The sequence below is a fragment of the Pithys albifrons genome, chromosome 10 (assembly GCF_047495875.1).
Source record: "Pithys albifrons albifrons isolate INPA30051 chromosome 10, PitAlb_v1, whole genome shotgun sequence".
NCBI classification, from domain to species: Eukaryota; Metazoa; Chordata; class Aves; order Passeriformes; family Thamnophilidae; genus Pithys; species Pithys albifrons.
The window spans coordinates 22,808,421-22,835,175 of record NC_092467.1 but is presented as its reverse complement, the minus strand read 5'-3'; the positions used below and the strand labels follow the sequence as shown (position 1 = coordinate 22,835,175).

The following is a 26,755-nucleotide window of genomic DNA, read 5'->3' as shown; positions in this document are numbered from 1 at the left end:
AGTAAGAACTTTTCTTAAATGCAGAATTCCAGGCCAAGGACAACTCTTCTCAGGCTTTCCTACCTCACAGTTTTGTATAGAAATTAACACATATACTACACCATTTAAATCTTTTTTCCAGTACCTTCCCACGCATTTCCTTGGTTTGCTCGGTGCTGTCAAAAGGGTTTTGATTGTGGCCTTGTCACATTAGTCATGCTGCAGCAAGGAAGCTGTGGCAATGTTTTTGCATGGATCTGCCACAGCTTCCCCAAAAGACAGCTATCAGGTGAATGTTTACCATTCCTCTGGAGACCATTCTGGTGAGGTCAAAGGCAACTGCAGATACACACCCTCAGCTACACTCATCACTGGAACCGAGCAACAAACCCCACCTGAAGTATTGCATTCTTCATTCATCTGAGTGAGAAATTTAAAGCTGCTCAACAGCTCTAAGAGCAATGCAGAAAAATGAAGAATGACTATGGGAAAAGAGGAAAAAGGTTTACTTTGACTTTTAGCAATACCCCATGTTGTTCATGTTCAACTGAAAATACTACACACTTTACACTAACCTAAGTACACATACTGAAAGATTCTGTGCAGGATCTACAAATTTGTCAACGAAAAGGATACAATACCATTTTCCTCAAACTACAAAAGCGGGCTCCAGCAATAACTGGCACTTTAGGCTTCAAAGATACGGGCTGAAATAACACTTCAATGAATAAGCAAATTCCTCAAGGTCATTTGGTGTATCAGTAACAAAAATCCCTGAGCTAAGGTAGAAGAATCTTCTTTCCCTGACTGCCAGTTCAGCAAGTCTTAACCAGCACTGTGAAATTCAAGAGTCAACACCACAGTAAAGCACAGAGCTGTTTTGAGACTGCACCTAGGTAAGACTTCCTTATGACTCCTCTTCTCGCACTCTCAGCTACAGAGGGAACCTAAGGCAACTCAGCTCTTTCTGCAGATGTCTCAGCCCTGTGTTTCGGTGCGGAGAGATGACTGTGGTTCTGTCCCTGTTCTAGTTAAACAGCCATGAACAGCCAAGCTGGACTGAGTCCTTAAATAACCGAATTCTGCTTAGGCCTCTGAAAGACACCAAGGACTCACTGGATAAGCATTAAAGAGATGAATAGTAGAAATTAATAACACTACTAGAAAAATTAGAAGCATAATGAGAATTTCCAAGTCACATTGCTTTAGTTCTTAAATTAGTTTACAGATTGTCTTTTTTGAAATTAGATTTATTACTTCAGGAAACTGAAAACAACATACAGGCTACCAGAGTCTTGATTTTTCCCATGTTTGCATTAAAAAAACAAGCACAACTGCAGACATGTCAGACAACAGGAGCCCAGTTAAAGGATAGAAGAACACAGATGCATTGGAAGCCTTGGGGTATGTGACTGTGCTCCTCAAACAGTGCTGAATCAATTCAACCCAGCTCAAAACACTGGGAAGAGAGAGAAGGAGCAAGGAGAATGGGTCCTACTACTGAGAGTACTACCCCTGGTGATCTGAGGGGTCTGCTGATGGAAAAAGAGGTTTCCAAGAAGTCCAGCGACAGGCAGAAACATTACTGCAATCAAGTGCTTTACAAAGGATATAGTCACCTTTTTAAATCTTATGAAGAGTTATCACTGGCTTGCAAAGTGAGCTCATCCTGAATTAAGGGCAGGCCGCTATTTGTTTATACAAAAAATGCTTCCTGTGAGGCCAACCTGAACCAGTCACACACGGACGCCCGACGAAAAATGAAGTAATGAGGTCTACTGCCTGCAGTACCACATGCAATGGACCTAACAAAGGGCCACCAGAGCTCCTGTGGGGCACACTGAGCATGATTTTGTACAGAACACATTCAAGAAACACCTGCCTAGCTGATAATCTGGCAGCATCTCACCCTCAGTGGAATGATGCTGTAACAGGGGTAAAAACACTTCCAAAAGGAAAAAAAAATACCACTGGAGAAAATTATCAGAAAATATATAAATCTAGGTAATGGAAAGCCTATGTACCTTTGAGACAATTGCTCTGCACAGAGCTTTTATTGCTACCTTCAAGCCATAAACCCCATTGCTTTTGCAACATCGAATATTACAGACCTCTCAAAACATCAGGGTCACCAATTTTAACTTCATGGAGAAATGCTAAAATGCAATTTAGTCACTGCAACAAATACAGTATGCTACATTGGAATGATGCAGCACAAGAACTGACAGGAAAATGAGGAAGGCCCTTTGTCTCAGAGTGCAGGATGGCAGCAGTTTCCAACATAGTGCAGTCAATTGATGAGCAAATCTGGACCCTGCAGAAAAGAGGAAACAAAGCTCCTCTTCCAGAACAAGTAATACACATAGGAGCTCTTGAAAGTCACTCAATACTGTTAGAGGTGGGTGACAAAACCTGCTGCAGGTGAACGAAAAATAGAATATCCTGATTTGGAACGGACCCACAAGAATCAATAAAGTGTAACTCCTGGCCTTGCACAGGACAGGTCTGAGAACAACCCCAAGAACAATAGCACTCCAAACAAATCCAGCTGATTCATATCTAGGTCAGCATTTTAGGACGAAGCTGTTGAGCCAGGTGTTTGCAGCACAGGTAGCATGTGGCATCTAAAAGGTGCACCTAAACTACACCGCAGTTTGGGGAGAAAGCCTGAAGGCAGGGACCTTTCCTCTAGAGAGAGAGAATGGCAGATTGATACAAAGTGCATATTTTTCAGTAACATTCAGGTAGTGGTTCAGGCTACCCTATTAACTCTGCAGAACAGAGGCAAGCTTGTTACAGCCCTGCCAGCTCACAGCACATCACTTCAGAAGTTTGTGTAGAAGCTCAGATGTCGAAGTAAAATCTCATTCCTATTGCCTGGACCACAGTAACTGTAGCCAGCAGACTCTGGTCTTAACAGGTTCTGGTTTTCTCAAGCGAACTATGCCATTCTTCAGAAAACCATTCCAATATCCTGAGACCAGGAGTTTTGGACATGGGAAAAAACAAGAAAACCCTTTCCAAAACAAAAATCACAAAAGAATGCCACTATTTCCTTTCAGAATGTTTAAGCCTTCCAATAGTGATGAACAAGGTATTCCACCACAAAAATAGGACAGATTACCTATGCAAAACAGCTATTGTGCAAATCTTTGCTACTCATATTAGCCTCCTGACCCTATAAAAATGTAGGGCTAAGTAAGATTTTCTGTATAAAAGTTGTAGTTTATTTCTTTTCTGATCAAGAATTGTATCACTAGTCAATACAACATTTTATTGCTAATCACAAGTTGATGCACCGGGGTTTCAGAAGAGTTTGGTTTATAGCGTTCCTATGTACCAAAAGGAAAAACGTTACAAATTCAGACTTTGCAGACACATTGTCATGTCCCTATAGAAACAGGGATGCATTAAGTCTGTTTCACTAGAAAATTCTCCTCTTGAACAGTTTCTGGAGAACACGCAATGATGATTCTCTCCAGTAGGAAAATTCACCCCAACATACCATGCAAAAAACAAGGTGGCCAATCTGCTCCACAGTCTGAAATCCCTTTCCCCCAGAATGGGAGAAGGATATGTATTTACATTACTCCTGTGTTGTGTTAATGCTTAAATTACTAGGAGCAAGTTGGCCCATCTTCCACACCAATTACCCAGCTCAACTCAGCTTCCTATTGCTGGGTAGCAAGTTCTCTCCAGCACAACTGAGATGTGTCCTACTAATACTCTACAAAAATGCTACGGTAGCCTTTGCCAGACAGCATCACAGCAGCACTCTTGCTTGAGAAGAGCATTGCACAGCCTTTCAGTACTACACACAGCTCAGTGCATGCTGTATCTCTCTCAGACCCAGTATTAGCTGCTGTAAGCAAAAGCCTATGGACACACAACAGGCAGTGATGCCACAGAGGAGGGACTGCACTGCTTCAGCTATTGCTGCCCTGTCATCCCCAATGCTGAGATGCCTGGATTTCAAGAAGGGAGAGTAGGACTCTATCCCTTTAGTCATATTGTCTTAGAGAAACTCAAAAGAAACTCTTTGGGAGCTGAATGTCTACTGGGAGCTGAACACCTATTCTTGTTAGAAGGCTGTGCTGCACAGGGTTCCAGACAGATTTGATTGGTTCTGAGGCACATACTAATACAGTTAAACTCATGATTAAGTAAGTCAAAAGCACTACCAGAACAAAAATATTAAATGGAAGGTTAAATAATTTGCCCTACTTGATTCAATTTCACATTTTATCTGCTCATACAAGCACCTCCTATCTGTTTGGATTTGAATGGCTACAGCTCAACCTCAGAAAGGAGGTGCTGAGAAACAAGAGACTGAAGCTGCTTTGCGACAAGAAGATGGATATAAATATAAAAGAGGTTCCATTTCCAGCACCAGTAATACTGACTGCTCTAACCCAGGTGTCGTCACCAGGGAGACTCCTAAATTCAGGAACATTATTCAATTAAAACAATAGACCATACCATTCTGCAGCTGCCAAGATTCCTGGCTACAACTCCCAAAAGAGTTTGCCACCTGTCAAAATTGTCTTTAATGAAAAAGCAAGACTGCTCAATGAGATGAAAGTAACATCCCCAAGTTGGCTTATTTGGTAAGGACCCAACTTCAGACCAGCAGTCTGCAGGCATCAGCTTCAGCAAATGGGATCTCTTTCACTACCCAACAGCTGCCTTACAGCTACTGCAGAGCAACAGCTTTTTAGCTTCCTTAAAATATAAAAGAACAAAACCCCAATAAACCCCTTGGATTCGAAGCATCCAAATATGGCCTGTTGTATTGGAACATTTAAATCCTTGGGGAAGGTGGGCATCTTCTTCCTCTGCCACAGGCAGTGCTTACTCCATGATCGCTCGGTACAATGCAGGTTCAATATAATCTTCACGGTAGCGTGAATTGATCACTCGTTGTCTTTTCCTCTCTTGACTGACCTCCTTCTCTTCGAAGATCTCTGTGAAGCGCATATCTGAAGCTATTGACTAAGGGAAAAAGACAGAATTAGTCACTAGGGCACAGATCAAATCCCTGCCTCCACATCCTCCTTACTGCACATAAGAAAGAAGCAAGCCAAGACACTTGGGAACATTCAACCTTCTTCAGAAACTGATCAAACACAAAAAGAAAAATATTTAAGAAACTGGATTTACAAGTCTGGGAATAAGTTTGAGTGAACTGTAATCAGAGATCCAAAGAATCGCAGGTTTCAGATTTAACTAAGCACCTAATTTCAGATCACAACTACTTTCTCAAAAAACAGTCACCTGTTCCAATTTTCAAGCAGTCTAGTACACTTTCTGCTTTATGGAGCAGGGCATGTTTAAACACCTGGTCACAGGACTATACTTTCTTTCTTAAACTTCTAACATCCTGTGTGCCTGCCAACAGATCTGCATCAGGGTGTGCATGTTTGTGCTGTAAAGCAAGACACTCCAGTGTGCTGTCTGTAACTACAATTTTTGTAGTGGGAAGTGTAAAACAATACAACAGGGACCTAAAAGGGCTGTGGGATCTCTGTCCTTGTTGGTAATCAAAGTTTAATTAGAGCGAGCCCTGAGCAAACCTTTCTGACAAGTTACCCCTGTTTGCAATAAGCATCTGGAGAACTGCAGAAGTCCTTTCCCACCTGAATTATTGCACAATTTCAAAAAACAGCCAGCTCTCTTGATGCCATCCTACTAACAGATTTTCAGAACAAAGGGTAAGTGAAGGAACTTGGCCATTCTTTGCAACAGGAGTAGACAATTGAACTTAAGAATACAGGTATGAAAGGGTATTAATGTGCTGTCCCAATCAGTGACTCTATGCTATTAACTCATGCCCTTGTAGGAGGAGATAGGACTGTGCTTTTGTAGCCTGATCAACTACTAACTGAGGAGAGTACCAGATTGTAATCTGCTGCTCCCGTGCACTCAACTTGCCATTAGAGGACAAATTAAGTTAAATGAACTTCTTCAGTAGAAGTCTGCACTCCTTATACCTACCAGCCTTGACTTCACTCTCTTAGGAAGCTCCTCTTCAAGAGTATATACATCATCCCTTTTCACCATCAGCTGAGAACCATCTTCAAATTCCACCTAGAAGAGAACCAGAAGTTGTTCTGTCAGAAATCTCAGAAGTTAGGACCCTCCCACAGCTATCCAGAACTTGCCTTCTCCTTCCCCAAGTGGCCTCTCATGAAATAATCTACCATTTGAAATGTATAAAGGATGTGTACGTAGCCATGTGCACTGCAACAGACTTTAACCAAAACCTGAGCAATCTTATGACAGTAAAAGTAGCCCAGCAATTTTGGCAATATTCTTTTAACACCTGACATGATAGTCTGGCTAGCCACTTTAATACAGCCTGAACATTCATCCCTTTGGAAGTGTGCAAGGCATGGTGTCCTCTCACTAAACAGTGAAAAGCAAAACTGAACTTACTTTAAGCAGTTTAAGCTACAAGAACAGATTCTGATGAATTGCAGACCAGTGATTTTCAGTAAGTAGGTAAGTAGATGTAAGTACAGCTCTAAGCAACCACTTTGCTCTTAACTCCAGCAACTGTTACTAACATCTGGCATTGCTGACAACACCGAGTAACTTCCCCTAGAGTGCTTAAGCATGACTCCTCTATAGCTCTGTTAGCTTTAAGAGCAGGCCTGTTAACACAACTGGTTTGTCCCGAGTGATGTATCTTCAGATAACAATTTTGTACCTGGTACATCTGGATGGCATGTGATGCGACAAACTTGGCTCCATAAACTTGTCCATCTGTCCATCTCACCTGCACGACTTCCCCTTCAGCAGGGGGACCTAACTGAAGACAGTCTCGACTCTAGAAAGGGAGATGGCAGAGACAAGGAGAAGAATAAGCAGCTTCCTTATGTCAAGATTCAGCAAACCACCAAGGAGTCACACTGCACACCAACCCAGTAACTCCATTTCAGGGATGGCAAACTAGGCTGAGAGGCAACCATCTATGCCGTCTGCATTTAAATCCAAACATGGTACTAACTTCAAAGTATTTGATGTAGGAATGGCATGCAAGTATCAGCAAGTTTTCCTTCACACCTACTAATCCTAAGCAACAAGAGATTAGATGCACTCTCTGTTACGCCTGTCCCTATGTGCCCTCAGTTAAGTCAGTCTCAGGTAACATCCCTAAGGCCATCCTGCATCACATTTCAGCCACCCAGGGCTGGAATAATTAGCAAATCCCCTGACGTGTTTGCTCTGCAGCAGCAAGAATTGACTCACATGATGTGCACTCTAATGGAATCCCATTGCTTAACATACCACAATATCCTCTGGGTACAGGTTATCACTGAAGGAGCCATCATCAAAGTTGACCTCATAGAAAGTCTCCCTTGCAAGGCTGACCACTTCACACTGATAGAAGCGACCATTCTTGTGCTTGCTGATGACTATTTGTCCAGGTGACAAATCCTGGAGTGCAGCCTTAGCTCGCTGAGAAGAGAAAAGTCACTTTTTACACAATGACTCAATAAAGAATGTGTGAAGGACCTTAGCTCCAGTTCTGGCAGACAACAAAGCAAAGGATTTTAATTCAGGTGACTTACGTTACTTAAGACAACATCAGCAGCATTTTTAGAGAAATTCAGCCTCCAGAATTTCAAATGCCTAAAGCTTAATCGGTTAGATGCCATTTTCCTTAATTTACTTAGTAAATTAAACTCTCATTCTTCAGAGCAGTGCAAGACCTTTATAATAAACACTCCTATCCTAATAGAACACATTGTTGTGGGTTTGGTTAAAAAGTCTACCTGGGAATCTATGATGACTCATTCAGTCTGCTGGAGTACCAGCACTAACTCCTGCATATTAAGTATCACAGCATAAACCCCACTATTATTCCTCATTACAACAGCCACAGGAGGGATGTGATGCTTTCAGAACTTCTGGTTGCAAATCAAAGTACAATAAAAGACCTGACTACAATCACTCAGAGCAGCAGCAAGGCTGAGATCAGAATCCAAGACCAACACCATCACATTATATTTAATATCGTGAGAGAGCCAAGCCTTCAACTAAGTTTCAAAAGAATCACACAATCTAAAAACTTTTCAGTTCCAAGATACTGCAGTTCAAACCCTGGAAATCACACACCTAACTCACCTCTGCCTGAGATGGAGTCTTATGCCTGAAGCAGGTAATGAAGACAACAAATGGCCAATCATCAGGCTGCATCATAACTCCTGCTGCTTGGGCACAGCTGACATGAAAGGATGTGGGACACCGACCATGTGAGCACTGGACACAGCAACCTGCAATTCTCTTTCTCCTTTTCTTGCAGAAGATGCATTTCTGTGGACAGGAAACCAGAGGTTATTGGTTGGCACTAGCTTTTACCCCACACAAAGGGCTAGCTGCCCTAGCTATAATAGCTGTGTCATTTAGTCTTTGTGAGAGCACTGCTGCTTTCTGACTAAACCAGTTCTAGTCTATGACAAGACAGTAATTCATAAAAGTAAACTAACCCAACAGATGAAAAATATAAATTAAATATCTACCAGCTCAACATGCACGAAGCATGCGACCCAAGGATGCAACAGGAGATCTTATATTAAATTGGCTTGCAATGCTCCAACTCAATAGGGCCTTGCAGCACCTGACTACTAAGTTACATAAATTCAAGCAACAAGACTTAGAATAATGGGCAAAGACCACTGAAGTAACAGCTAAAATTTTATCACTACTGCCTGTGACTCAACTACACTTGGCTCGGGCCTGCTGGGCTGTTGTAGGAAAAGAATGTTATCGGCAATGCATTAGCCTACGCAAAGCAGTCATTTGCCCCTAAACATTGAGCTGTTCAAAGAGTTAAGTACAGTTGCTTTCTTGCTGAAGATATTCACCCATTGTATGAATAGCTCAGTGCTCCAGAATAGTCAATAAAGCAAGTTAAATACTAGAGATGAGAAAAATAACAAATAAATTATCACAATTATACCACTGTATGTCATTTGCCACATACTGAAAACTGTGTCCCCTTTGTTGGCTCTTCATGTGAATAAACACATACTAGAACAGGTGCAAGTTAAAAAATGGCAATAGGGACAACTGCCAATTCCTATTCACAGAAGAGAGCAGATTATACATAGTTCAGCCTGGAGAGGAGGTAACTTGGGTTTGAAGGCATAAGCAAAGTTCCTCAGATTCTAAATGGACTGGAGACACCACCAGTGAAGCACAGGTGATGCTTACCAGTCTGAAACGTTGCAGGGGAATTTTGCCAACATCTACAGGACTTCGTTCTGCAATGTTCACAAATTTTGCCTCCAGTACAGCCACAGCACACATCACATGAACCCACCTGTCAGGACAGAAGAGAGGAAAAAGAAATTAATATGCATTAGGCCAACAGAGGATACTTTGCATTTTATGTTAATACAGTTCTGTTGAAGTTTGCCATATAAACCATGATAAATAGCCTCTGAGAACTAGCGCTGTAATCTTCCCTCCTACTGCCAGCAACAGGTCACATGTAGGGCAAACCCAAGACTTCTTCGTACTTCCAGTCTACTACTGACAGCCTGAACAGCAGAGCAATTTAGTGTGACTTGTGCTGGCTGCATACCTGCATGATAAAAGGCTGCCTGGCCAAGTTCCCGTTATTTCATGGTGCTAGAAGTCTGCCCCACTGCTATTTCACATCAAATAACTGCAGATGAACCACCATACCCAAAGGACACAGGACAGGCAGCTGGAGGAACATTTTGCTGTACAAGTACCTTGAATTTTATTATGTTGCGCTACTTAAAGATATGGCTGTCCTTTGTCTTTACTGTCATCACAAATTAGATGGAGAAATAAAAATCCTCTGCAGAGAAGGTACTGAGAGATGTTATCTCATTGGGAACCTCATTCTTATGTGGTAGGTTATACTTCTGCACATTACAGCTCTGCACTATAAATGCAAAGTAATCAACAGCTGCTATCAACAGAATGAGAAGAGGCATTACCTAGAGACAACTGCCGCATGAGAACACAATGAACACAAAGTGTGAAGGGTATTGTTGGTCACTCCCTTACACCAAATGCAGACACTGAGTTTACCAGCTTACCCTCAGATACTTAGGAATTGAACTTCTCCCTTTAAGATCAAAAAAATCTGGAACTCACTTGTCATCATTGGCTCTCTGTAGCGCTCCTCCTCGTAATGAACACAAACAGCAATCCTGAAGCAAGGAAGAAAGCATTAGCTGGAAGAGTGAAATCCTGAGTGCTACACTTGTTGCAGAACTTCCAAGTCAAAATGTACATCCAGAGGAAGAGAATCGCTTTGCTGTCAGCAGAGAGCTAACTATCTTGTACAGATCAGCCCTTTAGCTTTCAAAAGCTGCTGTCCTCAGGGCAACAAATACAGACTTGAAGTCTGTTGAAGGCACGCAAACCTACCACTGAAGGTTAGATGTGTTTGTTTTGGGTTCCTTTTACAGCTGCAATACCCTAGATCCTTTAAGAAAGTCTAAAAGAATCTGGAACAAACAAGAGGAAATACAGTTTGAAAGCCTGACCCATTTGGCTGATTTAGAGTCTATATAGGTGTTTGAGGGAATCCCATTCTTCTTGGTTTCTTCACATGTGCACACCTTGCTAGTTATTAACACAAGTTACTTGCTGGTTTAGAAATAGTAGCTACCATAGATTAAGACAGACAATGCAGAACAACTTCCCTCTGATTCAAGTGAGCTCAGCAGCTTTGAACCAGTTAAAAGGATATCATTATGCTTCAAAAGGACCAAAATACAAGAGACTGGCTCCTAAAAACTCTCTAAATTGCCTTCTTTACACAGGATAATTATAAAAACCAACACCCACAACACTATGGAAATTTTAACTTTGTAGCCAAGATGTACCACACTCCACCTGTGAAAAACCTGGGGAAACTTTACCTCTTCTAAGGCATTTTCTGTACACCGGGAGCACATCCAGTCTTCAGTGGCCTTGTCAGGGGATACACCGTAACAACCTGGAAGGACACATCTCATTTAAGAGCTTATCTAGACTCAAACCCATTTCCCTTGGGCCCAAAAGTAAAGCAGGAATTAAAATCAAGTAGCCCCAGGACGATGCTGTGTATTTGAAGCTATCCATGCAGCCAACTGCCTATTTCATAGGCCAGTACTCAAGTATATGCTGTTCTGGTAAGGGCTCAACTTCGTGTATTTGTATGCTAAACCAAGCAGTAGAGGTCTGTTATGACACACAGACTTAGTACAGAGAACACCAGTTTAGGGTTACATCTGGATGCACTCACTTGCATGAACACAGACATGGCAGTTCTTGCAGGTGATGAGTAGGCTGGTTCCATCTTCCTCCAGGTAGGGAGTTGAAAGATTGAGGTCAGTGCTGCAGCCAGTTGCAGTAAAGCACATTTCAGGAATCAGGGGTTTAGTTCGGATTTTCCCATTCACAGCAGCTGGAGTTACTCCAGAGTTTTGACTGCTGCCTTCACATTCTGCCTATAAGGGATGGACAGGGAATTTAAATTTTGCAAGTAAAATGGTCTCACTTCATCTTTACTCACTCATTACTTCATACATAAATCCAGTTTGAAGAACGAATGAAGGTGCTAAATGATTACAGTTAGTAGGTTAGGTGAAAATATAGTTAGTTTATAAAATCCTTAGCTGCTGTGGCTTCAGCATGCAATTATGTTCTACCCAAATACTAAATGGAAAGTCTGAATTGCATCCCTCCCATGCGCAACAAGACACACATCAAACTGCACCTCTTCTAACAGAACAGATGAAATCACGTCATGCTCTACAGGCAACACCTCTTCTGCATCCCCCCACCCTGTAATACAGGGGATCATGACACTGCTATCCCACCGCTGTACATTTATCTTACTATGGGAGAATTACTAGTACACAAATAGATGCCTACTGCAATCCCATTATTTTTTCCCAGAGTAATTCTGAACAAGTCTAATGGGCTTTAAAATGAATTTGTTCCTAGAAAACAAGCAGACTAAAAATGTGGTTTCCAGAATAAAGCTCGGGAGACTTTCAGGCTAATCTTTTGTAACTTGTTCATCTAAACCAATGTCAAACCAAACACGAAAGACATAAAAAGTTTACAGAGAAACGTTTCCATTCAAGTTAGTCTTCTGAACAGCTAAACAGAAATCAATCTCTGTCTTTGAAGAAATGTTTCAAACTATAGGCCATCACAGAAGTAGCTTGCCTACTCTTTTAAAATTGTTAGCAGAAATGGCAGTAGCAGAATGAAGCTGCACTGTGCCTTCCACAGTGCATCAAAACTAGGGAAAAAAGTCCAGGTAATGCTCACAGATGGAAGGAAACGGATGTGTTTTTAACAAGTCTTGTTCAGATTCTGCAAAACTTATTTACACTGAACATTGCATGTTAAGCAAAACACCAAATGACCGAGGGAAATCTGGAACATAGTTGAAGAGAACATGAATTTTTTTTCCCAAGCAACTAGATACTTTTATTCTTCCCAAAGGAAAAGTGCATATTTGTCTGGCATTTTGTACCAATTTTTTATTTGAAGGGGTAACTGAAGTGAGTTTCCAGACTTGCTATAGACTTTCCTGAAGTTGGAACAAAGAGCCTAACCACAGCTCAAATCTTGGAAGTCTTTCTGCTTCACTGCCTTGTGTAGACAGACATTTGAAAACTTGCAGTTAGTTTTCTGCTCAACAGCAACTCAAAAAACAGAAGCTAACAGAACTCCAACTGTCCTCACTTTATACACTGTCAGCACTAGTGAAATCCTCCTGTACCTCACAGCTTCTATTCAGAATTTCCAGTCCTGAGAAGAACCTGCTCTCAGACAGAAATATGAATATCAAACGGAAACTATGGTCTATAGTTTTCATGAAAATTAGGAACTGTATGCATATATTCCACAAAAATTTGAGGTCTTTATTTCAAAAACTGTGGTGAATGGGTGAACATGATCCTGGTGCCACCACAATCATAGAGTGATCTCAAATGAATCAAAGACGCTTAGTGTATGGGAAGGGTCAAGCTATCTCGCAAGTTGAAGGTCAAACATGCAATCAGACAACTGTTCAAACTATCTTAAAATTATTTACCTTAGGCATATAAAAAAATCAGTGTAGGACTCCCACCTAAGCAGTAAGTCAACATGACAAAGGAGCTCTGCATCCCATCCCATGCTATGCACTTTGTTAAAAGGCATTTTCACAAGTCATAGCTACCTTCATTATGGATATACTCAAAGACAAGACAGCTTTCTATCTATACCATCTACAAACGCAATCCTAAATCCTTTTAAGTAAAAGGTTTTATTCCATGCCAGCTCCCCAAAGATCATGTGCTATGAGTGGACTTAAAGTGTTTTTTTAAGTACACCTTAGAAGTGAAAGGGTCAGTCTGGAAAAGAAAAATTGGATTTTATCATCAGCTCCAGCAACATTCAAGCTCCATTCTGTGTTTTGAGCAAAAGCCACAGAACGCAAAAGCCACAGAACGCAAAAGCTGCTGAACAGCTGAGTGAGCTCCTGAGAACCCACAGCCAGTCCATCGCAGGTGTGAGAAGGTGCTCTCCTGGAACAGTGAGACTGCAACACTGATACAGCTTTTGTTAACTGCCAGGCTGTAAAAACACATATTTAAAACTATGTACCACAGCAGCATTCTATTCCATTATCTCTATGCTTTTAACAGTCTTGGTTTCATACCTGATATGCCTGGAAAAGCATACAAACAGCACAGTATGGAGACTGCTGAGCCATGGTCCGATTGTATTCTTTTTCAGCCTCAAAGTTTGGTGGCCGATTCTGCCACAGCTGACTAAGTGGCTTGGCCCACGCTTCTGTCTCCTCAGCCTCTTCTTCAGGAGTTAACTGCTCCGGTGCCTCTGTGGTAAGAGATCATTCACTCAGTCATTTTGTGTCCTTTTACAGATACTCTTCTTGTAAATGAAACTAAATAAGGCAAGCAGTTATGAATGGAGATGAAAGAAAGAAAATCAAACTGACAGAAGGGTGATGGAAGCCAGTAACTCAATCTCCTTTTTAAGAGCTGTGTACTAACCAAGGAACCGTTCAGACAAAAGATAGGCTTACTGGGATGCAAGACAGGCTCACTGAGAACAGCACCAGCTCCAAGTCTAAAGCTATCAGCCAAAGAATCTGGTACTGGATTTTTTAAAAAGAACATGAATATTTACATCATTGACTAGAATACTCTAAGGCAGATGTAATTATGCAACAGTCTCTGGTATGGGTTTAATTTTCCTTTCAGGACTGCAACTTTGCAAAGAACAGAACAGGAAAGAAAGATGACATCATTCAAGAGAAAGTTTAATGATGCAATGAGACAAACACCTTGTCTAGGATGTAAAGACATCACTTGGTGACTCCTCTTTATTGCCAGTTACTTAATGGAATACCCCAAACGTCCACAGAAGCCGAGATGCACTCCAGAGTTTCACTAAGAGCACAAGACTTTACTTACCATCATCACTAATGCAGTCTTTAACCAAGAGTGGGTGATGGCGTGGGAGTTTGCTCAATGGCTGGCGACGACCCTTGGACTTCTTACTGTCCTTCAGTGAGCTTATGTAGTCCTTTGCTACCTGGACAAGGAGAAGAATTCATCAGCCAGTTAGCATGTGCTTCCACGATTTTATTTCTAACAACCTAATCAGCTCTAACTGGCTAAGTTTATTGAAGTGCTCAGGCCACTTTTGCTACAAAAAAACAGACAGAGTTGTACTATCTCTGATGAGCCAGTAGGATGAACACTTTTCACAGGTCCCAGAGTAGCTTTTCATGCAAGTCTATTTATACAAAGAATCACATAAAAGACAGAAACAAAGAAAGACAAGTTGAATGGTTCAACTTAGAGGAGACATGATAGGAAGTCTTATGCAATATGGAGAAGCCCTAAGGTTGTGTGTCGCTTAAAAATTCCAAATTTACAAGTAAAAAAAAAATAAAATTAAAAAAGACAAAACATACAGAATTCACTGACATTTCTGCTTATTCCTTGCACTGAAGTCTTACCAGACAGACTGGAAGAGACTACAACAATAGTTATTTCCTCTTCCCTTAGCCTTATGTAAAAGCTAGTGACTCACTGACAACATTACTACTAATCTGATAAGCATAGTAATAAAGGCAATGATTTTAACAGCCCAGGAAATCTCTCAGTAGAGAAGAACATACCTATTTTAAAAGATCTGTTCTTTTAAAAGCAGAAATAAATCTTAGATTAAATGTAACTTACGTAGTTGCAATATATTCCTTTCATAAAAGAAGCCTGAAGACAGCACAACTATCATTACCTCTGGTCCAGTACCCAAAGCTGGATACAAGACTTCTAAGAAACGCTGAAATGGAAATTAGCATTTCCAGTCACTGCCTAATGGAAAAGCTGTTTTGAAATATCCCACACTGGGGAAAACAATCCATACCCATTCAAAATTTCACCTTTTCCCTGTACAGAGCATGAAACAGACATCAGTGTCTGCAACAGAATTTCTTTAGTTTAAATAGCCATGAGAACTCTTAGTTTCAGATTAACTATCGACAGATTTGCCCCTTCGCTGTTTCAATTCTGTAATTCCTGAATTTTTAGGACACAATCATTGGCCTATCATTCTCTACATACAGATTTAAAGATGGAAACAAAATATTGAAGAGACATTATGAGATAAGATTTTAACTTTTCTCTTAGGCTGATGAATAAAATGTTCGTTGGCAGTTCTCTCCCAACCAGTAATTTTTGTTGAATCGCTTCTCTTTTAAAAGGGACACACATAATAAAAGCTGGGTCAAACTATTTATTTAGTTAAAAAGAGGTGTCTGTTACTATAAAAGGACCTCAATCTGCCTATAACACTATCAAGTCAAACCACCAAGCTACCCTTTTTGCCTTACAGCACATAAATAGTTCAGGGAAGTTCTCAAAACAAGAGATCTTGTTTTCTAGAAGAGGTAAGAGTGTAAGACTCATCTGAATTCTTGTTTGTTTAGCAAAACCCATGGGTATTAAAAACACATTAACAACTAAGCAATCTGCTATGCAAACACCAATGGGATGAAACTGTAATCTGCACAGATGGCAAGTTTTGTCACAGCAAATCCCTGACCATGGAATTACAATCCTTCACCTTTCAGTTCTCTTGCCATTCATACCTCTGTCAGTTCTTGCTCGCTCATGCTGGTGGTGGCACTGGCTTTCTTCCCTGAAGTCTGTTCATTGTCAGATTCACTGGCATCCCCCTTGGCATAGCTGTGGACTGTGAACACCCCAGCTGGCCCAGGAAGAGTCCGTTTTGCCAACACATCAGTCGATTCAGAGTCTGAAGAACAAGAATACATAGGCGAGCTGGACTGAGCACTGGCTGCTGCACTCTGCTTTGATGCTGGCAACACTGAAGTGGAATTTGAAGCATGTGAAATGGAGAGATCCAGTACAGCTGTTTCTTGTTCTTCTTCCTCCTCCTCGAGCTTCACTGCTTTCAATTCTTCAAATTTGGCTGAGTCCCCACGATCTGGAAGAAATGATATACTGACTTTTTCTGAAATCCGTGCAGAGAGAGAACATTTGTGCAACCATTTGCACAAAGCCAATCAGGAAAGCAAACTACTATACACAAGAAAGTGACAGTAAATCATGTAAAGAGTAGATAATTAATTCAAACACCTATGAAGTCATGGGTGGCTTAGTGAGAGAATACAAGTGTCTTCTCATTGCCTCTTCCAGCACCAGAACTAGAGTATATCAAACAAAATCAGCCCACAGTTGAGTTCAAAACAAACAGAGACGATCCTTTATACAGACATGTATGTAGCTAAACAGCCCAACTCCTGGCCACCTGATGCTGTGGGTAAGAGGTTACAAATGTTCATGGAGACTTTATGGAAGAAAAATAAAAACCCACAAACCAACAGAGGATTATTAAATACAAGCTGCTAAGGGCTGGAAAAAAAAATCAGAGCGAGGCATCATGTATGTTTTTCCTGTTTTTACGTTGCTCCACAGGCTCTCTGCTCCTCCCTTACTAACAAGGATAAATGACCTGTTACAAGCCACATGAATTTTTCTCCAGCCTACTTATTACAAGTAACACACCTATACAGCATACCAGACCCACACTACCAGGAAGTGTGCATTTGTTTTACTAAGTAATTCACATAAACAGGTCACATTGTTCAACAGGGATACAGAGGAGCTTAGTCTACTGAGGCATCTGATACATTTCTGTACCCAGGCAGGCAAAAGAGCAAAACCCAAAAGCTAGAAAATGATAATATTTTAAGTCTTATGACAGTAAATTTCTGAAGTGCTTGCCATGGCTGTGACAAACTAGTGGCTGCTTTTTTGAACATGAAGGTATCCTACTGAGCAGTATCACATGAAAAAGTGCCCCAGATTCAGCTATAGCATCTTCTCTCCTTGAAGAATAATACCCCATCCCCTTGTACAAGGAAAAAGCTTGGCACACAGTTACCTGGAAACTTGAGTCTTTGTTCACCTTGCTGCACAAGTTCACTCACAGGCCTCTCGTGAGGCTCTGCCATGTCTGCTTCATCCTGTGTGGAGCTCAGCTCCTCCTTAGGGAAGGCCTCGCTCTCACTCACCTCCCGAGGCACTTCCAGGCAGACTCTGTGCCTTTTTGTTCCTATGCGATGCTTGGGCACGCTGCAGAAGACAAATCCCAGGTTAGCAAACACGTAAGTGTGCTGAGTTTGTGTGTGATTGTATAAAACACAGTCTGATTTGGATCAGTGTTTTATGAGACAGCATCTGGCAAGCTAAAGTTTCCAAATTATTTTGAAGCGTTTTCTTTACCTTTACAGAAAATTAGTCAGTAATCTTTAGAGATGATTCCTCAGCATGTTAATCTTGTCAGCTATGCTCTAGCCAGGCATTCTTTACCTTGAACAAAAAACCCCTCTGAACAAAGCCCCACACAAACCAAAACAATAACCAAAAAACTCACCACCTAAGATAGCTTTAGGAACAGTAGCTGACACTGACTGAAAAAGATTGAAACTGCAAAATATAAGATGATTAGCCTGCTGACCTTCAGCAATCAGAAACTGCCCAACGGTGTTACAGCTTGCAGCACTGATTGTACCAGAATTTGCTAGCAAGTACTGTTCCATGATCTCAATACACCCCCTTTTTATTCTGGCCTCTCTGCATGGAGCACACTGGCAATCCAAGCTTTAGAGGTCTGTCCCAAGATGATGAACTACCTACCAACCTGGTGTATTTGTTGCCTACCACAGACTACCATCAATGTGGACTCAAACAGTAAAAAATATTGAGTAAACCCTGTTCCCAGGAAAAAAAGGATTACTGCTAACTCTGACCATTGTTCTATCAGAATGGCTAACACTTAATTGCAGCTCCAAATCCTAAGAATCCAATAGAAAAGCAGAGGGCTATATAAAGCACTACCTTTTCGTCTCATCCCCATCCACCTCCTCTTTGCACGTCTCTTCTGTTTCCATCTCCTCAGCACACTGTTTCCCATTTTTGACTTTTTGCATGAGATCCCCTTTAAGGAACTCTGCTGCCTCTGGGGTTGGAAGAGCATGATCGATGACAGTCACATCCTTTCCAGCTTTCCAAAGCTTGTAACGATCTGGCTGGTACTTCCTCACAAACACATCCATGGAAATCTTCACCATGTCCTTCCGACATGAGCACTGAAGTCACAGAAAGTATCAAAGTAAGGCCACATACTCAACAATTCTCCTCTGCATTCCTGTATCACTTGGCTTTCAGGAGCTTAAGAAAAAGATCCCACACTTACAAGTAACTGAGTCTCAGAACTCTCACTCAAGACTTCCCCCGTAAATCAAAAGGTTGTATGATAAGTAACTAAAAAACGGGCAGAAAAACCTGCCAAAAAGACAAAACAAAGCCAGACATACAATAACTAACTAAGTGGGGGCTTAATAAGCAGCAGAGCATTATTTCTTTCACACTCAGAATCACATGCAATAGGACAATAACAGACCACTCACCAGCACTGACTGCTTCCCATACTCGATCCACCGCAGAGTAGCAAAGTTGGTAGATTCAGCACAGTTAAAGCCATGATTAAAGCCAGCATGATAGCTATAAGGAAAGGTTATCATGAATTCTCCAGCCTCCTGTGTCACCTAGAAGTCAATTGAGACACCAGTGTTATTAAGAACTTAAGAATCTTTGTGAGTATGATTAAAAAGCAGCTCCCACACCCCTCTGCACCACACACAAAAACCCCCTCACAGGTGGTGGCTGGAGCTACCTGCTGCAATGGACAGACTTCACTATTTTCCTACTTATTTTGAGTACCTGTTTATGGAAAAACCACACTAATTGTGTTAATAAAACACAATGCAACTGATCAAAATAGTACTGAAACTGTTATATATAAAAATACTCTGTGACCAGCTACTGAAAATCATAAAGGTACTTACCAGTATCAAGTTACTGGTTTGCCTGTACAGTATCTAAGATCAAGTAATTTTCTATCTACACAGAACTTGGAAATTTACTGCTGGGTTTTTTTGCTGTTCATATTTGAGTAAAACTCTCAGTCAGCCTTCCACCGCTGCTCTTCAACATTTCCGCACTAAGGTTTATAACAAAACCCTTCAGCTGCCCATGAAGATATGACAGTACTTCCAAGTAAGAACTCAAAGATTAGATTTTCAGTATTTATGTGTGGGGAGGGGGAATGGCAGATCACCACCTGAGAATGTAAGAAAACCTGTAAGGTTATTAATGTAATTAAAAAGTTATCAGGGAACAAGTCTTATTTTCTATTGAGGAAGTAGATTGCAACAAACAAAATTAGCAGGGGACAAGTCTGAAACAAAAAAAACCAAACCAACCTCACTATACTGAATACACAGCTAAGCACTGAAGTTATCTAACACAGAATGTAGTGTATAGTATTAAGTTAGGAAAAAAAATTAAGGAAGACCAAGCTTTTGTTTGTAGTAGTCCTTGACAGATTTTTCAGTTTCAAACTCTTTCAGGCCCCAAAGGCCTGTTAAATGGAAATACAGTGGGAAAGGCCTGCCTTACACCCTTCCTGTTTGTATTTTCCTCTCTAAGCATCTGCTACTGGCTGCTGCTAGAAATGAGACAGGGCTGCAGCAAACTCTTGACTGAGCTGGTACAACCATGATTACTTTTCTACACCTTATCAAACGGAATGCCGTATTTTTTCAGAATTGATGGAGAAATGAGGGTCATCTTGTGACGGAGAAATGCTTCACAGCTTTGGGCACTTCCTGGAAAAAAACCTGTTTAAAAGAAAGGCAAGGAGAGTGTTACCATTGTGCTGTGAACTAAATTTATTTTTCAGCATATTTTAGGAAAAGTTACTGTCTAAACAGTGTTTCTCCCTAGACCTTCAAGTATGGAGCACCTTATTTGAAGTGTGCTAGCTTGCATTCAAAAGAAAAATGACAACTCCTCAAGATTTATCTTTTAAAAGCTGCCATTTTCAGAGACCATAAGAAAGACCTTACACAGAAGGATCGTCCCTTGGCCATAAACTTCCAGTTTTAATAATCAATAGTTAAGGATTTTCTTACTAAAGGTTAGACAGACTACAAGTTCATGATTTCTGATGTGACATCTCTCTTGCATGTATCCTATGAACAAATACTCAGAAGTAATGTAATCTATATTCTAAAAGGTAAATTATCAGTTCAGTCATGCCAGCCTGTGCTCTGGTGGATATTACAGGCATGTTGTGCTTTAAAAGAGCTGAAACTCGTTCCTGCTGCCCATCCCTGCTGTGCATCCCACCTTTCAAAACCGGGAGGATATAAACTGCCTGATTACCTTTTGCAAGTCTCTCCAGTCGCTTCCCATGCTCTGGAGGGATAGAGTACCTGCAGATGTAATAACAAGTCTGTTAAGTTCAAGTCACACGACAAAATCTAAGTTTGACCAGAAAATATTATTGGGCATCAAGGCCTGAATTACTAAAAACCCCAACAAACCTCTGTCTCTACACTGCCTTTTTCAAAGGTTGATATAAAGCTGACAATCTCCATCAAGGCCTTTTACCTTTCCATCCCAAGAAAAATGAAGACCCAAAAGCTGAACATCTCTTCCACTGATTTACGCTCAAGCAGACAAGGAAGTAAAAAGTCTGATGTATGTGATTAACAGATCTGTGCAGCAAAACATGAATTGCAACGAGAAAGGGAAGAGCCCTTCCTGAACCATCTCAGTTCACAGCTGTGCAATCACTAGCATATTTGCTGCAAGGAGGAACACAGAGCAAGAGAGAAAAATGGAATCATCTCTTTCAGCTGCTCAGACCAAGATGGGATGCTACATCCTCAACAAGTGCAAAACTTGCAGCGTGCTCTTCAGGGCTATGCCCCTCTCTGTGCATACCTTTTTACGGTGTGTATGTGGCTTTTATACCGCAAACCCGATAGTTCATTTGACTACAGTAAATAAAGCCAACTACTTAGTTTCCTTCTGCTCTGGAATACAGTTCCATATTCCTGATGGAGTTCCTTGATAAATCAATCAAACTATGACACCAGGAAAGCTCACTTCTTTCAAGTACTACCATGAAAGAAGCAACAGCCAAACAGTTCAACAAACTGAACTATTCTGTTTCATGTTCCCCTGCTTCTGCCACTGCATGGGGTTGTTCACTGGTCACATGGTGCTAGCTATTATTTTTTACTTCCATTAAAAGGCAGCCAAAAATATTAGTTTCCAACAAAAGTGCCATGGAAACAACTGTTGAAGTTGCTTGAGAAATGAATTTGTGAACAGAACAGCATGATTCACTCTTAAAATGTAACCCATGCTACAGAAAATTTTGGGAGCCACCCATACGAACCATGGAAACTCAGAAACTGGATGAACCACTTAGGGAGATCCACTAGCTGCTTTTTAGATCTATGATGAACAGGTACATTTCAAAGTCTGTTAAAAATTGCCTGTTTCCCCAGTGCCTGCATGACCATACCTCTGCATGGTCATATTAGACCCTCAGCAAACAATAAGCAAATTTTCTAAGCTTTGGCTCTACTGTCGCAGAGAACATCTGAGCTTTACTGTAATTCTGAAGAACTCTCTACATCAGGATAGCAAACAGTTCTTCCAGAAGGTAACCAGACAAATTCTACTGAGGATATGCACTACTTTGCAGTTCCTTACAGATTTCTAGTCTTCTTGTTATCAGACACAACTGCAGTGCAAGACTGGAGAAACGGCAATTACTTTAGTCAACTCTTGCAACTTCATGACTTTGACTCCAATATTTAAAGGTATTGATTTTCTACGTTTAGAAGCTTCTCCAAAAAATCTTACCATGATTTGGGTTCCCCAAAATGCAAGTAATTAATACTGTAGAGATCCATGTCTTCGGTGTGCCAAGCAAAGGAAGTTTTCCACATGCCAAAATACAAGTAAGGAGTATTCACTCCTTCAATGGTTATGCCACTTTCATTCTCCACAATATCCAGGATTGTGTTCAGTCTGCCAATGTTCCACACATCTACATGCTGTAAAACATAAGCCTCATGTCACACAGGAATTAGAAAGAACAGAACCACACAGCTGACAGTGGCAAAGGCTAACAGACACTTGTGAAACAGCACATCACTGAATCCCTCAGCTCAAGCTGTGAGCTAGTTCACCTAAACCAAAAGTTTTGCATGCTATAGCTTACATACTGATTGCTTACTATCCTTTGTTGAGGGGGAAAAAAGTTACCAGCAAACATAATGATTAGGAACGACAACTAATCATGAGGCTACAAACTTAAGAGAGCGGAGAACAATAGCTGATGATGATTGAGCTGATGTCTGAACCCTCTTGAACAAAACCACTTTTCGTTCCAAACATCATTTAAATGAGTAAATAATGGTTCTTTAGGAGACAAGCAAACGTCAAAAAAGAGTTTGCATTCTGCTTATCATCCTACCACATAATGGCTACAGAGCTGTCCCACACAAATACATGCAGTAGCGAGTAGTAAAGTAGCATCGATCCACTGATCAACACTTCCAACTCTCATAAGCCTTTCAGGACAAAGCAACACTTGGGCAACAGTGGTTTCTGCTGTCCTGAACTGAACTACATTACACAGAAGCATGAGCAAAGGTCCCTTAGAACACTACCTCTGTTAGCCTTCTTTAACTACCTGGGTTAAATGGAGAGTATGTTATAAACACATGTTTTATTGTGTTCTTGCCTACTCCAGAAACTGGAACAATGCTAAAACTGTCATTAACTGTTTTTGAAAGGTAAGAGTCAAATGCTACATTAGTATTAATGGAATGCAATACATTAAGGTAACTGTTACCTGAAAACTGAAACGGGTTTCTCACCTTGTCATAAAGTGTGCCATTAACATCAGCCCCATAGATGGGGGCATTGAATGTAAGGTTTTTCCAGTATTTTCGCTCAAGGTCTTCAAAGTCCGTGTACCGGGGCGTGCAGTACCTGAAAAAAACAACAAAAGTACTAAAGACTTTGCGGTTTGATATTTGACGAGTTCAAACCAACATTGTCCACCACTGAAAGAATGGAAAGCTACAATGAAAATACTTAGTGTATGTTAGCAGACAGACAGACAGACCCCTTAACTGCCAGAACAGCAAGGAGAGCAGACACTTGGGGAGAAAGTATCAGGAAGGAAATTACTTTCCCCATTTCTTTGTTTACTTTCAGTTTTGCTTTGTGCACTTCCCTGGGGTCAGAACAATTTCACTTTCTAGCTGCAACTACTAAGTAGCAACAATTCAAACCCAGAAATGATACAGAGAACAACTTGAAAGGGGAAAAACCCCCACCAAATCAAAGTTTCCTGTCTTTCACTTTCTGTGGAAGTAACAAATGTTCACAGACTCACCTGCTAGTACACTGGTCAAGCATGCTCAGTTTACCAGCAAAATGCCCGGTCTCAAGCCCATTCCCTGTTAACTATATACTGGACTCTTTGTGCATCACTGGGGGATCAGATTTAGACTCTTAACACCTATTTAATGTGTGTCTATATACATAGATTCCATTAAATAGTAATTTCTATTAAATTATTCTATTAAACAGAATTCTAAAATATGACATATATTGCTCTAGCAAGACAAAACAAGCTTTGATGGACCAGCTGCAGCTGGCAACTCCAATGTTATTTTAAGTAGTAATTGCAACATCTATTTTGCTTAAACTCCTTTTAAAGTGATCTTTTCTCGATCTCCTTTTTCATGTCAAGAATATTATTTTGTCCATTACTTGGAAAATATTTTGACGGTGTAGCTACTGGGGACAGACAGACAGGAGTCCACAGCACAACAAGAAGTTCTGCTGGCATTACATATCCCCTCACTGCACAAGTGACAAAGGTCTCCATCCCCACAGCCCATTGTACAAGCACACCTCATCAGCTCAAAGCATGGGGTTCACACCACTGACTGGCACCAGGTCACATGGAGGACCTGGCCCCTGAGGAAACTTGTGGATGTCCCCATCCCTGGAAGTGTTCAAGGCCTGGTTGGATGGGGACCTGAGCAACCTGGCCTTGTGGATGGTGTCACTGCCCGTGACAGGCTGGGGAAACAGATGATCTTTAACGTCCCTTCCAACCCAAACCACTCCATGACTCTATGTGCCCGGAACAGGACGTACTTGTCGCTGTTGGCTATTCTTCGGAACTCGCGAACCGTCATGGCTTTCTTCTGGATGTTGTACTGCGTGAAGAGCCCGGACTGCCCTGTCACCACCTGCTGGATGGGCGCGGGGATGACGAGCTCGTCGATGTCATCGTAGCACTGCCGCGGTTTCCACTCCTTGGGTGGCACTATCTGCGGGGACACACGGGCCGGGAGCGGCGGCCGGGGACAATGTCAAACTCGGGGAACTCGGGCCGAGTCCCGGCCAAGGCGCACCCGCCCCAGCGGCGCCGCGGCGTAAACAAAGGGCGGAGGCGGCCGGTGCGCGGCCCGGGGCCGGCAGCGCGGCCTCCGCCCGGGGGGGAGAGGGAGGATCGCACCTTGGCCAGCCCGGCGCGGTGGGCGCCCTGCGACTCCACGTAGGCGATGTAACGGCTGAAGTCGCGGAACTCCTCCATGGTGGGGTGGAAGGTCATGATGCGCTGCCCGGGGTTGAGGCTCTCCAGCTCCGAGGCCATGATGCCGTGCCGGCCCTGCGCGGAGGCGGCGGGGAGCGTCGGCGGGGGGGGGAGGCGGGTCACCCCGCACGCCCCGCCCCCCCAGCCCGCCAGCCAATCGCCGCGGGGTCCGCACCAACCCTGCCTCCTCATTGGCGGGGGGCGCGTGCCCGTCAGAGCCCCACAGCTCTCTCTCCCCCTCACGGCCAAGAACGACACCGAATCACACCTCCCTCCCTCCGGCCCGGCCCGGCCCGGCCCGGCGCGGCGGCACCAACTCCCCGCCCGCCGTGCTCACGTCGTCAGCGTGTCCCGCTCCTCCGCCGCCCCCGCCCGCCCCGCGGACCGACACCCGGCCGCCGTATCCCGCCGCACCACGCGCGCAGTAAGTCCTGCGGGCCGCCGACGCCACCGCCGCCACGGCGGCCCTTCCGCTCCGCCCGAGCCCCGCCCTGCCGCCCCGCCCCTTCCCCTCCGCAGCCGCAGCCAATCGCCGCTTGCTCCCGCTTCACAGCCATTAGGAATTCGACTGCTGGCCGGGTCGGGCCAGCGAATCAGGAGGCCGGGCGCGGGGCGGTTGCTAGGCAGGGGCGGGCAGCGGCCGGGCCGCGCCGCGGGCACTCGATAGGGGGCGCTCGACCGGGAGACTAGGCGGGGCTGCCTCGGCCTCCCGCAGCCACGGGGGCACCGCCCGCATCCCCCCAGCTCCCCGCCCGCATCCCGCTCGCATCCCCCCAGCTCCCCGCCCGCAACCCGCCCGCATCCCCCCAGCTCCCCGCCCGCATTCCCCCCGCATCCCGCCCGCTCCCTGCCTCCAGGCCCCGCGGAGTCCCGCCGGCTGCAGCCGAGCCCGGTCCTGCGGGAGGTCAGCGCCGGGTGTGAAGTGCTGGGCACTGGTGCCGTGTAAGTGGGCGCTGCTGCGAGTTGGTGGTTTCCGAGCGCTGAGTGGTGACACACAATAGGCATGTGCCAAACGAACACCGTGAACTGGCTCATTATACACCTACAATTTTCGTGTGTAAGCAAAGCCAGAGTAGAATTTGATACTGTGCAAACACCTGGCAGCGAACACAGGCTGGGGCTGGACTGGGTCCAGCCCCAGCCCACGCCAGACCTTTTGGCCAGCACCAACTGGTCATCCAGTAATGTGAAAAAGTGCTGTGGCCAGAGGATGCTGCTAATAATCCACCACCATTGTGTCAAGGATTGTGATCTGACAGTACAGCTTTAGCAGTAAATGGTTTCCAGTGTAGACAAGGCTGAGTGCTTGACAGCACCTGTCTAGGGTCATTGACCTCTCCTTGGATGGGACTGGCTGTGATTTTCACAGATCCATTCCAAAGTGGTGTGCTAAATGCATTTTGAATGCGTAAGTGCCAATAGACAACCCTAAGAGTAAGCACAACTCACCTGAAAGAGCTCATAGCCATCCTCAGAGAGCACACTTGGTCCCTTATGCCTAAATAAGACCCTAATTTCTATGTGTGTTCCTCCTCATATGTGTTCAGAGTCACGCTACAGGCACACAGCATCCCTGAAAGCCCTAATAAACACCCCTCCAACACATGTTTTCCCAGGTCTCCTGCCTCTCATCTGGTCAGACTCTGAACCCACTGTCATGGGGCAAGGACACTTTCCACTTGACCAGATTAGTTGA

General features: G+C 43.0%; 1 protein-coding gene across 2 annotated transcripts; it reads right to left on the bottom strand.

Annotated features, from left to right (window-relative positions):
• Nucleotides 1-486: 486 nt before the first annotated feature.
• KDM4A (lysine demethylase 4A) lies at nt 487-25,544 on the bottom strand. Of its 2 annotated transcripts, none has more exons than XM_071565801.1 (22): nt 25,397-25,544; nt 24,982-25,134; nt 24,618-24,793; nt 23,321-23,435; nt 22,299-22,492; nt 20,802-20,851; nt 20,151-20,254; nt 18,983-19,120; nt 18,411-18,661; nt 17,455-17,645; nt 16,136-16,494; nt 14,451-14,571; nt 13,673-13,851; nt 11,255-11,459; nt 10,890-10,966; nt 10,117-10,172; nt 9,199-9,307; nt 8,110-8,298; nt 7,270-7,440; nt 6,689-6,808; nt 5,974-6,066; nt 487-4,971 (listed from the first exon to the last, which is right to left on the bottom strand). In XM_071565801.1, the coding sequence occupies exons 2-22, from the start codon at nt 25,117-25,119 to the stop codon at nt 4,831-4,833; spliced, it is 3,177 nt and encodes a 1,058-aa protein (XP_071421902.1). In that variant the 5' UTR covers nt 25,120-25,134; nt 25,397-25,544; the 3' UTR covers nt 487-4,830. The 2 variants fall into 2 exon arrangements, with proteins under 2 accessions (XP_071421902.1, XP_071421903.1); XM_071565802.1 differs by having other exon boundaries at nt 25,474-25,544.
• Between the last annotated feature and the right edge of the window lie 1,211 nt (nt 25,545-26,755).

What these genes read in the sequence shown, in the direction of transcription:
- KDM4A (XM_071565801.1), bottom strand. Translation starts at nt 25,119, where the DNA reads ATGGCCTCGGAGCTGGAGAGCCTCAACCCCGGGCAGCGCATCATGACC. An exon ending in ACAAAGACTCAAGTTTCCAG is followed by an intron (nt 16,495 to 17,454) that starts GTAACTGTGTGC and finishes CATTTCTTCCAG; the next exon opens with ATCGTGGGGACTCAGCCAAA. An exon ending in AGAGAGTGAAGTCAAGGCTG is followed by an intron (nt 4,972 to 5,973) that starts GTAGGTATAAGG and finishes TTTTTCCCTTAG; the next exon opens with TCAATAGCTTCAGATATGCG.